At 45.6% G+C, this 17,036-nt stretch overlaps 1 protein-coding gene across 1 annotated transcript in view; it reads left to right on the top strand.

Annotated features, from left to right (window-relative positions):
• The window catches only part of LDLRAD4 (low density lipoprotein receptor class A domain containing 4), a 169,324-nt gene extending 152,290 nt beyond the window's left edge, over nucleotides 1-17,034 (top strand). Inside the window, 3 exon segments of the mRNA XM_040264580.1 lie at nucleotides 7,000-7,050; nucleotides 8,381-8,849; nucleotides 8,852-17,034. Of these exon segments, the coding sequence (XP_040120514.1) occupies nucleotides 7,000-7,050; nucleotides 8,381-8,849; nucleotides 8,852-8,910 (579 nt within the window). The 3' untranslated portion in view covers nucleotides 8,911-17,034.
• The last annotated feature ends 2 nt before the right edge of the window (nucleotides 17,035-17,036 follow it).

The raw sequence follows: 17,036 nt of genomic DNA, 5'->3' as shown, positions 1-17,036 counted from the left end.
CTAGGATGGCTCTGTTCCTTCCCTTCCAGCTCCACCGCGGGAAGGCATGTGGCCTGAAAGGAGGCCCACAGTGTTTGGCCCTGAGCTCTCTGGTTCCCAGGCTGCTTCCTCTGGAAGCCTGACTGCTCACTGGCCCTGCCTCCAGCCCAGGAGGCGTCACAGTCCTCCTCTTGGGTTTGGTTCTGGGCCTGTAGGCTTTCTCTAGCTGTTGATTGTTCTGGACAATAAAGGAGTCCCTTTGTTTTTCTCCCAGGAGAACTTCCTTCATGGTTTGTCTTTCCCTTAGGGGATCTGGTCTACACTGAATCAAGCTGGGAGGGAAGTAGTCTTGAGAAGTCTGATGATGGATGCCCAAGGTGGGTAAGGGGAAGTGCTGGAGAGGACAGTCACCAGTGCTTAAGCTGTTAGTGTCGCCTGGGTGGAAAAGTCAGTACAACTGAGGAATCTGTCTGGGAATAGGGAAGAAACAAGAGAAAATGGACTTTTGTTGTTGTTTGGTCACTAAGTTGTGTCTGACTCTTTGAGACCCCATGAATGGCACACCATGCTTCTCTGTTCATCAGTATCTCCCTGAGTTTGCTCAAACTCATGTCTATTGAGTCAGTGATGCCATCCAACCATCTCATCCTCTGTCATCCTTCTCCTGCCCTCAGTCTTTCCCAGCATCAGGGTCTTTTTCAGTGAGTCAGCCCTTTGCATCAGGTGGCTAAAGTATTGGAGCTTCAGCTTCAGCATCAGTCCTTCCAATATAATATTCAGGATTGATTCCCTTTACATTTGACTGGTTTGATCTCCTTGCTGTCCAAGGGACTCTCAAGAGTCTTCTCCAGCACCACAGTTCGAAAGCATCAGTTCTTTGGCACTCAGCCTTCTTTATCAGATGGCAAAGGTGTTGCTAAATACCCAATCAGTTTTAGCTGTGCTTTTCATCCTGGAACAGGGAGTAAAATAAAATTTCAAATATTTGAGGCCATATGATAATATTCATTTGCTGTGAGGAACGCTTGGGTAGAAACTGAAATATCCAGCAGTGATCTTGCTTTATACAGACTCGCTGTGTCACCTCCAGCGAGTCATGTGCCCTCCTCGAGCTTCAGTTTCCTCCCATCCAAAATGAGTGAGAATTGGCTCAGATCAGAGACCTTCAGATTGTCTGACCACTTTAACCAAATGTGTAGGAAAGACTTACCACTTAAATTGATACCACTTAAACATACCACTTAGCTCTTCAAGAGGCTGCAACTCACAGTATGGAAAACACTGTACTGGGTGTTTCCAGTGCCCAAATCTGATGATTCCTGTGGTCCTCTGTGTATTGAAAGGAGAGTTTAGCTGAGAGCTACACCAGGAACGTTGGGGGCATGGGGTGGTCTCATGTGGTCACAGTGCCCATGGCCTTGTGGCAACAAGTGGGCTTCAGCTGCAGCTCACAGCCCCAGCCAGTGAGTCACGGTCACAGGTGAGTCTCTTTCAACACTATAAGGATGGCATTCTTTGGGTGGGAAAAAAATCTAAGAGATACAGACAAAAAAAAGAGTATTAGCACTCTGAGCACTTGTATATCAACATGTTGAATAAAAATAATAACCCAGATGAAATGGACAGATTCCTAGAAACCCCCTCCTAAGACTGAGTCCTGAAGAAAGAGAAAATACGAATTGATCTATAACTAGTAAGGAGATTGAATCAATAATCAAAGACCTTCCAACAAAGAAATTTCCTAGGCTAAATGGCGTAACTGGTGTATTCTACAAAACATTCAAAGAATTGACCCCAGTCCTCAGACTCCTCCCCCAAAATTGAAAAGGATGGAACCCTTTCGAACTCATTTTATAGGCTAGCATTGCCCCAGTACCAAAACCAGACAAAGACACAACAGGAAAAGAAGCCAGTGACCAACATCCCAAATAAACAGTGATGCAAGAATCCTCAGCGGCACTAACAAATGAGAATTCAGCATCATAATAAAAGGATTATATCACCATGACCAAGTGGGGTTTATTCCTGGAATGCATGGAGGGTTCCACATTATGAAATCAATCTATGTAATTCACCTCATTAACAGAGTGAAAGGAAAAAAACTGCATGATCGTCTCATTGATACGAAAAAAGTATCTAACATAATTCAGCACCCTTTCATAATAAAAACATTCAACAAACTAAGATACAAGGAAACTACCTCAGCATAATGAAGTAATCTAAAGCCCACAGTGAACATGATACACAACAGTGAGTGAATGATGGCTCCCCTGTCAGATCTGGAATAAGGAAAGGACGCATGTGTTCTTTCACTACTTCTATCCAACATAGTATTTAAGTTTTAGCTGGAGCAACAAGGCAAGAAAAGACATGTATCTCAGTAAGAAAGGAAAAAGTAAACTTACCTCTCTTTGTAGATGACATGATATGTAAGAAAACCCTAAGCATTCTAATTAACTAATAAACAAAAACTCCACTAGAACTAATAAGTTCAGCAAAGTTGCAGGACACAAAATCAGCCCCCGCCCCCGCAAATCAGTTGTGTTTGTTTACACTAACAACAGGCAATCCAAAAAGAAATTAAGAAAACAGTTCAGTTTACAATAACATCAAACAGAATAAAATACTTAGGAATAAACTTAACCATGAATATGAAGGGTTTGTAGTGTTGCTGAAAGAAATTATTCTCAAGTAAATGGAAAGGTATCTTGGGTTCATGGACCGAAAGACTTGATACTGTTAAGATGTCGGAACTACCGAGAGCAATCCACAGAGCCAGTATGATCCCTGTCAAAATCACAGCAGTGTTTTTCTGCAGAAATAGAAAAGCCCATCCTGAAATTCATGGGACTCCACCCCGTCCATAGCCAAAATAATGTTGAAAAAGAATAACGAAGTTGGAAATTACATACTTCTTAATTTCAAAAATTACCAGAATGCAATAAAGACAAACATTTAGACCAACAGGATAGAATAGAGAGCCTGGGAATAAACTCCATGTATGGTCAGAGGGACTTCCCTTGTAGCTCAGTCAGTAAAAGAATCTGCCGGTAATGCAGGAATCCGCCTGCAATGCAGGAGACCTGGGTTTGATTCCTGGGTCTGGAAGATCCCCTGGAGAAGGAAATTGCAACCCACTCCAGTATTCTTGCCTGGAAAATTCCATGGACAGAGGATCCTGGTGGGGCTGCAGTCCGTGGGGTCGCAGACTTGTCAGACATGACTTAGCGAATCAACTACCATGTATGGTCAGGTGATTTCCAACAAGGGTTCCAAAGACCATTCAAGGAGAAAGGAGACTCTTAAAAAAAAAGTGGTGTTGGGTAAACTGGGTGTTCATTGCAAAATAATGACATTGAACCCTTATCTGCTAGCATATTCAAAAAGTTAATTCAAAATGTATCAAAACCTAAATGTACAAGTTAAAACTATTAAACTCTTAAAACAATAAGGAAAAAGCTTCATGACATTGGATTTGGCAATGGTACCTTGACTCTGACACCAAAAGCACAGGCAACCAAAGGAAAAAAATTGGTAAATTGGACTTCAAAAATTAAAATCTTAACCTTATCACAGGACACTATCGAGACTGAAAGGCAACTCACAGAATGGGAGAAAATATTTGCAAATCACATATCAATATTCAAAAAGTATAAAGAACTTTTATAACAATGAAGTAAGTCAATGTAATTTTAATTTAGGCAGATTTAAAATAGGCAAAGAACCTGAGTAGATACTTCTCCAAGGAAGATAATACAGATAGCCAACAAGCACATGAGAAGAGCTCAGGATCAATAATTGTGATGGTTAATTTTGTGTGTCAGCCTGACTGAGCTAACCAATGCCTGGATAAAGCATTACTTTTGGGTGTGTCTGTCAGAGTTATTCCAGAAGAGAGAACCATTCGACTCAGTGGACGGAGTGAAGAAAATCTGCCCTCACCAGTTTGGGTGAGCATCATTCAATCCCTGAGGGCCTGGGTAAAACAAGAAGGTGGAGGACGGGCAAGTTCTTTCTTCCTCTCTTTTCTTGAGCTGGGATGTTGATTTTCTCCTGCCCTTGGACATCAGAGCTCCTAGTTTGGGGACCTTGGAAATCCAAGACATATACCAGCGGCCCCCCAGTTCTCAGCTGGGATGTTGATTTTCTCCTGTCCTTGGGCATCAGAGCTCCTGGTTTTGGGGCCTTGGAAATCCACAACATATACCAGTGGCCCCCCCGGTTCTCAGTTCTTCATTATTTGGACTGAATTATACCACTGGCTTTCCTGGTTGTCCATCGTACACATTGCAAATGTGGGACCTCTCTGCCTCCGTGAGCACGTGGTTGATGCCTATAATCAGTCTGTCTCCTGTTTCTCTGGAGAACCCCGACTTAACATACTAACCATACACAGGCTAAAACCAGGGTGAGATGCCACATCACACCCACTTGGACTGATTATCAAGAAACTAGAAGATCAGCATTGGCAAGAAATTGGAACCCTGTGCTCGTTGGTGAGAATGTGAAATGGTACCACCACTCTGGGAAACAGTAGTGGTTCCCCGTGGCCCTCCACATTAAACATGGAGTTACCACATGACCCAAAAGTTCTCCTCCATGTAAAGCAGAGATTCAGAGAGATTTGTACACCCCCCTTTACAGTAGCATTATTCATGATGGCCAAAAGGTGGACACAGCCAAGATACCTATGAATAACAAAATACAGTATGTCCCTGCAATGGATTATTACTCATCCTTAAAAAGGAAGGAAATGCTGACACTGGCTGCACCATGGATAAGCCATAAAGTCATTATGCTCAGTGAAATAAGGACAGTATTGTATGATTCCACTTGGATGAGGTCCTTAGAACAGTCAGATTCATAGAGACAGAGGGTAGAGTGCTGGTTACCTGGGCCTTGGGTGGAAGGAATACAGAGTTGGTGTTGAGTAGGCGTGGTGTCTCAGACAAATTCTGGAGATGGATGCAGCGATCAGTGCGTGGCAAGTGGATGGACTTAATGCCACAGAACCGTATGCTTTCAAATGGGTAAAATAGTAAATGTTACATATAACTTACCACAACTTTAAAAAAGACAATTTTGATTTTCCACTCACCATCCAGCCTGAAAAAAGTGCCACATTTAAAAGGAAAAAATGCAGTCATTGTGTTCTAGGTCTGCAGCCGGCATATCTGGATCATTCGGATGGTAAAGACAGTCACTTGGAAGAGCACGTGATTTTTAAATCTTTAATACAGATGTTTTAGTGTCAGGTTCAACTTAGGGGAAAGTTTCCTGCCAATGTGGCTGGAGGAGTAAAATACAAAGCAGATTCCTCGAGGGTAAAGGAATCTGAAAACACACATCTTCAGCCTGTGAGATCCAGAGCTGTCCTGTTCCTTCTCCACAGCATGCAGATTCCCTGGAGCCCCTCATGGTGGCCCAAGGCCATTGTGGGCCTGGGTCCTGGTGGCCCTGCTCCCCGCAGCACCCATGGGGGCATCTTTAGGTCACCAAGAGGTGCTCTGTGGACATAGCTTGAGTGAACAGTTCTCACAAGCACACAGCTAGGAGAGATGCAGTGCATATGGGCCTGAGTAGTGATGCTGGCTTGATTTGATTCCTGTTGCTGTAAAGTCTATAAACTGCTAACTTATTTCTCAGCTTACTCCGCCGTGGTCAGAGGACCTGGCTCCCTGGGGCATTTGCTGGGGTTGCTGTGGCGGTGGTGATGCAGACGTGTCCCAGGGGGAACAGGCTGAGTGGCCAGAGAGGCCGGGGGAGGGGAGGTCTGGAGGGGTGGGGTTGACAGGAGGGACTGTGAAAAGCAGGGCTGGGAAGCACATGAATTTAGAAACAGAGAGGTTGATGTGGATTTGGTGAAATACAGCACTGAGTGTATACAGGGTTTGGTGTCAATCTTTTTCAGGCATTTTTTTCAGTTTTGCTAATTTGTAGGGAAATAAAACCATTGAGAATGGTTACTGCCATTTTCAGAAAATGTGCCACCCTTCTCCTGGGTCCTTCCTCACCTGCTTCATCTGGCGCTGTGAGTTCTGGCCATCAGGCTGTTCCCTCTGCTTTAATCTACTGCTCTTGTCACCAAGAGTAGAATTCTGAGTCCTGGAAACAGTGGAGGGTGTTCTGTGCTGTTCTCAACACCTGGGGCTTGGACACCTGGTTAGTCACTCTGTGGCCTGTCACCATTACATGGTTGTATAGTCAGACCTAAGGATGCCACCTGCTTGCAGTGAGGGGGGCTGTGCTGGACACTGGCCTGCAGGGAGCAGGGAAGGTCACCTTTGCCTCTGAAGGTCACCTTCACCTCCTAGGTCTGCCTGTGGTCACTTTCAGGTCACAGGAGGCTATGATGGCAGATCATGTGTGCGTATTCTTTTGGAATCCAAAAATGTGGGCACTGCCCTTACTCTGATGCAGTTCTTACCAATCATAACAGCCCAGCAGACCCTGCTGTAGCCAACAATGAGTTCAGAAGGGATACCACATGGAAATACTCTGTTGACAGGTTCATGGTCTTACAAGTGATCCTTAGTCATGCCTATTTGCTTGTCAGTCTGGCCAAACATTTGTGAAAAAAGATACTACAACTCAATCTCAGGTTCCATGTACCTTGTGAATGTTTGTACTGAAGAATCAGTTCATTGGAAAATGCCCAGAGGGCTCTTAGGTTTGGGAAACTCAGTTTTCAGTTTGAAAGCCCACTGCTGTGGACGGGCAGTGCTTTCCTTCTGCTGCTGTTAACGCAGGGCAGCCCCAGCTCGGAATGCTTGATACCAGAGTTGCACACACACACGTGTAGATTGAGAGACTCCAGACCTTTCTCAATGCTACTGTGGGGAGATCTGTTGTACTTGTGGCCACAGCTTTCCTTGAGGTGCAGATTAAGGGCTGGGGCTTTGTGGTCCTGGGTGTTAAACAGCCTGTGTTCAGCGGAGTTTGTGTGATGCCTTGGCTTTGGGTGCTGCTGCATGAAACTAATTATCTTCCTGTGATGTCCACTCCCTGCTCCCCACCCAGGAAGGGTGCCTGTGGCCTTCAGACGGCTCTGAACCTCGGCCTACCTCAGAGGTAAGGGATTGAACACTGGCGAGGTGTGGGTGGCAGGAGATGAACAAGATTGGTGGAAGGGTTGTGTCGGCACAGAGACTAAGATGTGTGCCAATAACCTGGTTTAGGAGGTGGGGGAGGAACTTCCCTGGTGGTCCAGTGGTATTAAGACTTCACCTTCCAATGCAAGGGGTTCAGTCCCCAGCCAGGGAGCTAGGATCCCACATGCCTGGAGGCCAATATAACCAAAACATGAAAGTGTTGTAACAGATTCAATAAAGACTTGGTATGATTGGGAAGGGGCTTTCTAGGTGGTGCAGTGGTAAAGAATCTGCCTGCCAATACAGGTTCGCACCCTGGGTGGGGGAGATCCCCTCGAGTAGGAAGTGCCAACCCACTCCAGTATTCCTCCCTGAAAAATTCCATGGACAGAGGATCCTGGTGGACCACAGTCCATGGGGTTGCAAAGAGTTGGACACGACTGAACATGCACACATATACAATTGGGAAAATAAGTTTTTTGCCTTTAAGTTAAAAATATGGTATGAGAGAAGTTGATGAATATATATCTTTATATACGTATGTCTTTCCTCTAGAAGAAAGTTGAATGGTGAATAAGTTATGTTAAATAAAATGTCTGGATTCTTTTGGGGGGAAAAAATCTATAATCATCTTTACTTTGGAATATAAAACATTTTTCATGTTGGTTGCTAAAAATTACAGGAAATTTTATCCAAAATAACTGGATAAGTTTAGAAGCCAGAAAGAAAAAGTCACTTGTTTCATATTTTAAAGTAACTGATAGGGCAGCAGGTTCCTATAAATAAGTCATAAGTTGTCCCAGGCTTATATCTGCTCCAAGTATAGGCCTGTGAAGTTGCAACTTTCAATTACCAAGGAAATTCTGTCCCCTTCCCCACTCCTCTGAATCACAGGTCTAGGAGCTCGAAGGGGCTTGAGAAAGCATGGGGGCTGTCCTTACTTTCTATAAAAAAGAGTGGGACCTGGAGCAGGTCATGTTGGGGGGCTGGCCTGGGGGTGGGGGCTCCTGCATTCTTCTTAACCCAGTGGGAAATGTACACATAGCACATACAATAACTCCATTAAACCTACATTTTCAGGTAACTGCAATTATCCGTTGCTGAACCATCCTGGGTTTGGCAAGGTGAGTGATGTAAGTCATTAGGAATGAGAAAACCTTTTTTTCTGGAATAGTCTTTACTTGTTTTTTTGGTGGGGGAAGTTTTCAGACGGGTGAGAACAGACCAGGCGTTAATTTCCCTGCGGCCGTCACATCCGTGGTCATCACTGTGCTGAGAACATCTCGCAGCCGTTCCTCTCTTCCCTGCAGACCATGTATGCCCCGCGGTCCAGGGATGGGGTGACTGCCCCACCTTTTCTCCAGAGGGATCGGTTCAGCCGCTTCCAGCCCACCTACCCCTACGTGCAGCACGAGATTGACCTTCCCCCCACCATCTCCCTGTCGGATGGGGAGGAGCCACCTCCTTACCAGGGGCCCTGCACCCTGCAGCTCCGGGACCCTGAACAGCAGATGGAACTCAACCGAGAGTCAGTGCGGGCACCACCCAACCGAACTGTATTTGACAGCGACTTGATAGGCGTATCCGTGTACAGTGGGGGCCCGTGCCCACCCAGCAGCAATTCAGGCATCAGTGCCAGCACCTGCAGTAGTACTGGGAGGATGGCGGGGCCGCCCCCGGCCTACAGTGAGGCAATGGGCCACTACCCAGGCGCCACTCCCTCCCACCCCCAGCACAGCGGCGCACACAGGGGGAGCAGACTGCTGCTCCAGCGGGAAGGCCCCGGAGCACGGAGCTGCCCGTCCAGGGCACGGACAGGAAGCCCAGGGAGTGCACCTGACCTGCGAGCACACCTGATGTGAGAAAAGAAATGGGGGAGTCGCAGCACAGCAGAATTCAGTAAAACAGAACAATTCTTTTCAGGGGCGCCACACGCAGAAGGGAATAGTGTAAACCTCCAGTCTGGCCACAACAGTATTCATCTGCGGCAGAGATGGGACAGGGCTGGTTTTGGCGAAGTGTGGGCATGAGAACACAAAAGGGTGCTTTGAAGACACCATGAAATAAAACCCATGAGGCGTTTGACTTAATGTGAAAGCAGAGGCCAGAATGCTTGTTTTACAATTAACCGAATACAGAGGAAAATGTTATACGTTAGGGGAAGACTCGCTAGTTTGCTTTGCCCCCGAACTGTGGAACTTTTGTTTTAAAAATATGATTTTAAGTTTCTGCTTTGTGTGCCAAGGTATAAAGTGAAGTCAGATGAATGCAAGGAGTTAAATCTGTGTTGTGATGCTGTGTTTTTAAAAATTGCACTATCTTCATTGTTTAACATGAGGAAGCTTTATGTGAAGTCCTGTATGTTGTTTTCTCACCTGTGCATCATTATTAGGCCCCATAATAATGTTCCCCCCATAATTGTGCAGGAAAGGGTGTTTGGGGAGGTAGCCTAACATACTGCTAACTTACACTTGTGAAGAGTCATCACAGGGCACGCATCACCAAGGCACCTGCAGACTGGATGGAGCAGAGGAAACTCCCGCATCCCTGGTGGGTCGAGTCCCTCCAGCCTCAGGCTGTGTGTTTCACACCTGCATTCACACATCACACAGTGCTGCCCTAGTCCTCCAGCAGGGCAGTTTCTGCAGTAATTGATTTTTTTTTTTCACTGTAGCATGAAATATACTCAAATACACTATTTTATGCAATAGTTTAAAATGCAAGGTGGTTATTTTTATACTGTTGAAACATGTGGTTTCAGTGTTTCCTGTGGTCTGTCTTTCCCTGGATAGTTGAGTTTAGGCCTGGATGGCTGATCATTGAGACTTGGCAGTGGCTCCGATGTGCTCGCTGCCCTGGTGTTGCCCGACGCTAGCTGCGGGTTCTCTGTGTGTAGAAACTACTGAGTTGAGGAAGGGAACCAGCCCCATATGGGAACCAGCACCTGGGAGAGATGCAGGGCTCAGAACCAGCCATGCTTCTGGGTCACTCAGCCTCTCCTGGAGACCAGAGCTGGGCAGGGAGTGACTCAGAGCCTTGGGTGAAAATGAAAAGCACAACCTGCAGCTAAACTCAGCCAGAAGACTTAAATCTTGTAACGTTCGTCCCCCTCTAACACAGTAAGTTCCTTCTGCAGAACATCTGCCTTTCCTGCACCCAGGTAGGGGCTTCTGTGCAGCCCCTACCCGGTCTCGCAGGGTATCTGACCTGCAGGTCCAAGTGTCCACTCAGTTCTGAGTGTTGTCGTCTTGGGTGTGGTTGTCTGGCAAGGTGCCCTTGTGCTGCTGGCAGAGCACTGTCAACCTCAGGTCCTGTCTGCTGCCCTTTCTGAGGCCCTTCTTGGCCGGTAAGTCCCGGGTTTTGTCTGGAGGATTGGAATCCTCATCCATTTCACAGTGACATCCACACAAGTAGTTGGTCTATCTTAGGAAAAAATGGTCAGCGGTTGTCACTCATGCTTCAGATCCTGTTGGGCAGTGTGCCTGCTGAGGGCCACAGTGGGAGCTCTAGGACAGGCAGAGCTCTGGGGGGCCTGACCAGGGGTCAGACGGCCTTGACCACGAGCCTGTGCTTGCTTGATGGAGGCTTCACCTCGAGTTGGTGGTGACTATGGGGAAGTGCCTGTCCTCCTCATCTGCGGCAGATTCAGTCAGGCATCTTCCTAGGCGCAGAACAAGGTTGGCTGATGATGTCGTCATTCCAAACTTTGCCAGCACTTTTGGGAGAGTGGGTGAGCCCATTCTATGGTTCTAGCTCAAAATGGTGATTTATGCTCAGAAATTGGTAAATTTTTGCAAGTACCTGAACATCTGGCACCTGTCCTTAGTACTGGTAAAACAATTATTCAAGTAACTTTAATTGTCCTTTAAAACAGAGGTTGTTCCCTTTCAGCCACCCTATTAGATAACTGCCTCTAATGTATAAACAGTTAGAGATGTCCGCATCTGTAACTATACAAAGCATGACTTGGATGGTCTCTGAGGCTGGGCCTCCGTAATGAATTAGTTTAAAAGCTGAGGTCCTAAATTGAATTAGGTCAGTCTCCTTTCCATATAGGGATAAGGTGATTTAGGTCTCTACTCTCTCGAAGGTTGTGTGGCCTAGGATGGAAAGGAGACACGGCTCTGAAGCTGCAGCCTGGTCAGTGGAGCCTGAGGGTCCAGCTTAGACGCCAGAGTCAGGTGACGAGGGAGCAGTGGGTGGAAGCTGGGCTCCAGTCTCAGCAACACCCTGGGTGTGAGCCTTGAGCAGGCCCACCTACAGGAAGATTCACGCATCTATTGACTTTTTCAGGAAGCCTGGTGTTCCTCAGACACTGAGGTTGTCCTTTCCTACAAAAGAGATTTTGCTAAACAAGCCACGCATTTACAGAGTTCTTCTGTGACCAAAATTCAGTGTTTAAAGCTTGACAGGCCTACTCTCTGTCCTCCACACCAAAGATACACTTGGATACACAGCCCAGTCAGCAGAGGAAAACATGCAAAACACAGGTAGGTTTGTCCTCAGAAGGACACTTAAATCCACTAACTGCAGCTGGGAGAGGACAGGGGCTAGTAGGAAGGGGCCAGCAGGAAACTGCAGGCCTTTCACCCCAGCACAGGGATCTATGCAGATAAGCACATCTCCAGCTTCGAGTTACTGCTCTTTCTCTGTATTTTATTGTCTTAAGGAGGAGAAGGGCTCAAAGGCCAGCACTTTGCAGAAGTGCTCAGAACTGGCAGAATCCATTCCAGTCTCTGCCTTCCTCAGAGCCAGAGGCTGCATCCTGACAGGCAGGCCCGGGCCTTACCTCCGCCTGCTCTCTGGTGGGGGTGTCCCTGCAGATACTGGCTGGGGCCGTACACCCCTCCAAAGCAGCTTCCATCCGCTGCTGGCCACATGGCTTATGTTTGGGTCAGCCTGGCTGAGACAAGGCAGCTGGGGGCTGCTCCCCAAGTCTTGTGTTTGTGGTGCTGAGGCTGCTGCTTGAGGTCTGCTGTTGCCAATGACATGTAGGTGTACCCTGCATTTTTCTTAAAATTTCCAAAGTTCAGCAGTGTCTATGAGGAAAAAACTGGGAATACTACTGGTGCTGGGTGTGTGGCCTTGCGGTGACAGACACCTGCTCCCCATTTCCTGGTGGAAGAGCAGGGACCAGGCTCCCCTTCTGCATGGTCACCTTGGTTACCATGGCTTTGGTGAAGTGGAGATGCATTGGCAAGTCCCCCCAGTGTGAGGACACTGTGTCTAAAGGGGCGCAACAAAGGCAGATGAAACACCTCCTCTCACCCCAACCATTAAAGGGTCCCAGCGGCTCACCTGCCTTGCGTGGATTCCTTAGAAATTAGGATCTCAGCTTAGGTTATTTTACTCCCCAAGTGCTGCATTTTGGGTCTGTATTCACGGCCAGGGTTTGACAGTCATTTGCTGCTACTGCCTTCAGGGTGGCTCAGGGAGGGAGGCCTTGTGAGCAGTGCTGTCCTCAGTGTGCACGGTGCTGGGTGAGAACTGTCCAGAGATGCAGGTGATAAGGATTCACATCCTTCCACAGAGCTCAGAGTGCAGCAGTTTTACTGACTGAAGTGCCACATGTTCTAACTTCAGCTGATGCATTGTCATGCCTCACTCATAACGGTGCTTTCAGTGTCTGTCATGCATTCATTTTGTTAGGTGCTGTATATATAACTTGACCAGATTATGCACATATCCTACCCAATGGGTGGAACAAAAACGGTACTGCAATATAATGTATAGGTACCAGATTTAACAGAAATGGCATAGAATTTGTGAATGCCTATGTGCTTTGTCCTCTTTTGTAAGGAAATCTGCTAGTGGATGCATACAGATAAAGTCTTTGTCATTTATTTTCTTATTAAATATATTATAATACAAGGGAAATAAGTGTGAACAAGCAAGCACAGCCTATGTACAGAAATCAGAGTTGCATCTTTGTTGTGAAAACACTTTTTAAGAAATAAGTTTTTAAAATTCTGGAGCCTTCTGGAGCCACCAGATGCTTATTTTTAATCCCTTCAAGTTCAGTTGGACCAGTATTATAGTCAGAAAAAATGCTGATTTTTCAATTTGCTTTATGAAAACATATTCTATCTTACGTTGTAGAATGAAGAGGGCAGACCCAGTGAAGAACACACTTTTCATTAAAATTGCAAAATTTTGCAAAACTTAGGTTAGAGTGAGCACAGTGGCCTGCAGCAAGGATTGTGCAGTCTAGATGCATTTGTGACCATCTGTCTCTCTGTGCCTTTTTGACAAATGGAAGCTGTGAACCACTGAATGAGCAGTAGTGTTTGCAGAAAAATAACTGAACAAACCAGTCTACTTGAGAAGACCCCATTCTCAGAAGAATGTGTTATGGGTTATAATGAGCAGACTGGCAGTCAGCGAGCTAAGTCTTAAATCCCTTCCCTTTGATATCTCCTGGTGATAACTACCAAACTAGGAACCAAACTAGGCTTTGCCATTGACCAGGGACCACGTCATTCCCCCTGACAAAGATCTACTTGCAGCTCTTGCGATTCTGACAGTGACCTTTGTGTTTATCTTCAAATATTCTAATAGTCAAAAAAGAAGTGACAACATTCATTAAAACCACTGATGAAACTCTGGGTGTGGGCCTCCTTCCAAGTTCTGTCCATGGAGGTCATTGGTGAAATACTGCCCATCTCATCCATACTTCCAGTTTATTCTGTCATCAGAGGATGTTAATTCTAGTTAATCATTTTTTGTTCTACAGTATGTGTTCTGATTTGAAAATGACAGAATCATACTCTCATCCACAAAATAAGTACTGAAAGTGCCTCTGCAGCTCTTGATGCTAACAGACCAGAGGTCAGTCCTTCAGCTGTGATTTTCAGGGGCCACAAGATGATGAGGGTCTGTGTTTCTTGCACTCACAGCCCCTGCTGTCTGCTCACTGCTAGCAGCAGGGTCCTGGTGGCTCAAGTCAAGGGTGGAGGCTCCTCCCTGTCAGAACCCCTTCCCCCCACAGGGTGCTGAGCAGGTTGTTGTCTGAAGCACTATTCCTGGTACACAGCATGGCTTCCTTTCTACAAGACTAATCGAGGCTTAAACTTTACTGTTAATGATGCTGGTTCATTTTAATGTGCTTGCCTCCTGTATTACTATTCTTCATTTCATGGCTTTCAAAAATCACACTTTCTGATATAGAAGCTATTTTTAAATATGTGTAATACTATTAATAGCATTTAGTTCACTTTCACTAGGCTGCTTTATAATGACAAGTACAGTTGTATCTGAACTTTTCAATAGTCATTAGGTTCAATATCATAGGTTCACATGACCTATGATAATCCAAAGTCATGGTCTTTTTTTTTAAACAGCCATTTGTGCTTACTGTTCAACATAATTCCCAGTTATACACAGAGAAAGATTTCCAGCTGTTTTGTACCTGCGTGAGTGATGATACAGTTCCTAGACCCAAGGTCTGTAATCACAATCCCTAAAGGACAATGATGCTCTAGTGCTGTGTGTTATGAAATCAGCCCTTTCTGACTGTTTTTAATGCTGTGGTTGAACTGCAGCTTAAAATCATTAAAAATAATCAGTGATACATGTGTCTCCTGTTTTTTTTACACAAAAAATCTTTTCACAATATATATTGGCCGGTGGTGGTGGGCACTGTAAGTACTTAAAAAATCATCTCAGAAATGTTTCTGATGCTTATTTGGCTCTTATTCTGACTTCAGAAATCATTATATTCTGCTATAAACACTGGCAGATCACATCATACAGTTCTGGTTTCTACACAGGACATTCAGGGATTGTCACCTGACAGGTGTCACTTCAGGCTTCTGGACGCTGTTACAAACTGGAGTCAACTCAGCAGAAAATGTGAATGAAACTAACAGGAACTGTTCAGCAGATGCCCTCAGAGGCTGAGGTCTTTTGTATCAGTTTTCAGTTCATGATGATGGAGCAAAAGGAATTCAAGATTCCTTCACTGAGAGATGAGAATGATAACTCTAAACTCCAAATAAGTACATAGATTCACAGATCACATGATTGAGAAGGTACAAAGCCTCATACAATCCACCAGAAGTGAAGTGTAAATGTTAGTTGTTCAGTCGTGTCCAACTTTTTGTGATACATGAACTGTGACCCACCAGACTCCTCTGTCCATAGACTTCTCCAAGCAAGAATATTGAAATGCGTATAACTGAGTTTAGCTTGATTGCAGGAAAAAAATTTAATATAAAAAATTAATATTTTTTGCATTTCTATGCATTAGTAAATGAACTTTGGAAACTGAAATCTTAAAGTACCATTTAAATAACTGCCTGGGCCCAAAACTCTAGTTATAAACCCATTTTTGTTTTGGTCACGCCACGTGGGTTGCAGGATCTTCGTTTCCTGAGCAGGGCTTAAAACTGGGCCACGGCAGTGAAAGCATGGAGTCTTAATCACTAGACTGCCAAGGAGCTCCTATAACACTCATTTCAGTCTGAATTATTTTTTAGATTATTTTGGAAAGGGGATTAGAACACTATGAGGAGGAAAATAGCTGTAAGAAAAGGATTTCTCTTAAAATAGCAGTCACTGACAAACCACATTATGCTATTGAATACATATTATAATTTCTTACTTAGCAGTTATTTAAGAAAATTTAAAGACTTTTCCCCCAAACTTCTACCCCTCAGTGAAGACAGACCAGTATATAAACTCTGCTCACAGTTGGGCTTGATTCCTACTGGATTGGGTTCAGTAAACCCATTTCTATGTGTGGTTGCCTGGTTGGCTGGGTCTAAGGTCCGGGTGCAGGGAGGTTACCTCGAGCTGCTCTGGGGGTGGCAGCAGACCGTCAGAGTGGGCCCACTGGTGTCCATCTAGGCAGCAGGGCTCTGCGTAGCCCTGAGGAACGAGAGGCTATGCTGGAGGGCAGCAGGCGGGACGCTGCAATCTCCATCATCGGGGCCTGGGGGACCCTTCCTGCAGCCCTGGCTGGCTATGCATTGGAAGACCCTGAAGATTACAGAAGCCCCAGGCTGAAAGCAGACAAGAGGCTGGGAAGCTGCTGGGGGTTCAGGAGCCGTCCATCAGGCTGGAGCTGAAGCACTGGAGGCCAAGGAACCTCACATGGGTTCTCCAAAGCCCAGGTACTGCTTGCTGCCCGGGCAGGGACAGAAATGCCAAGGTCTGGACCTGCCATTTTCCGCTTGGGCTACACTCAGCACAAGATGTGACAGAGCCCAACACCTCCCTCCTTGGTGGGGAATGGGCTCCTTCCCCCCGTTCCCTCCCATATATAGGGAGCTCCCACTGCACCTTGGGGGCTGTACTGGACCCCAGACCCACCCCCCAGTCTCTGGCTTTCTTGGACTGACTGCTGTCCGCTGGATCGTTTGTGAAACAGCAGAGCTGCCAACTGCTAAGCAAACGGACTAGCAACTCAGGCAGCCCTCTCACTGAACCTTTGGGAGACATCTTTGAAAAAGAACCTTCAGCAATCCACTCACAGTGGCCTTGGAACAGACACTTTCTCTGACTTTCCATGATGATACCTGCACATAAGTTTATAACAAATCTGTTACTTAAAACATCATAAAGATCTTTCATTATAGTGTTTGACATTTTACTTTGAAAGAGCTAGATGTATCTAATATACGACTTGTCTCTTTTCTTTAAATACCTCTTCTACCCAAACTGTTAAGATCTTTGTAAAATCCCTGGAATTACCTCCTAATATCACTGAAATGAGACAGCCAGCTCCATATCTTAATGGAGCATAAAGGACTACAGTAACATCTTCCATCTATAAATAAATAGAAGGTAGATTCTAAAACAAACTAAACACTGTATTTGAAGGCATAGTCTTATTATTTTCACTACTGGCAGGAAGGTGACCTTAATACATGTACTCTTTTCCCTTTGTTGGGAGCTGCAAACAGCACCCTGCTACATGCAAAATGTTGAGTCAGTAAAAAACAAAAAAATTGTTTTGATACTTTA

This window comes from Oryx dammah, unplaced genomic scaffold (assembly GCF_014754425.2).
Source record: "Oryx dammah isolate SB20612 unplaced genomic scaffold, SCBI_Odam_1.1 HiC_scaffold_22, whole genome shotgun sequence".
In the NCBI taxonomy this organism is placed as follows: Eukaryota; Metazoa; Chordata; class Mammalia; order Artiodactyla; family Bovidae; genus Oryx; species Oryx dammah.
Note: the sequence above shows the minus strand (reverse complement) of the source record. Positions and strands in the feature narration are given on the sequence as shown.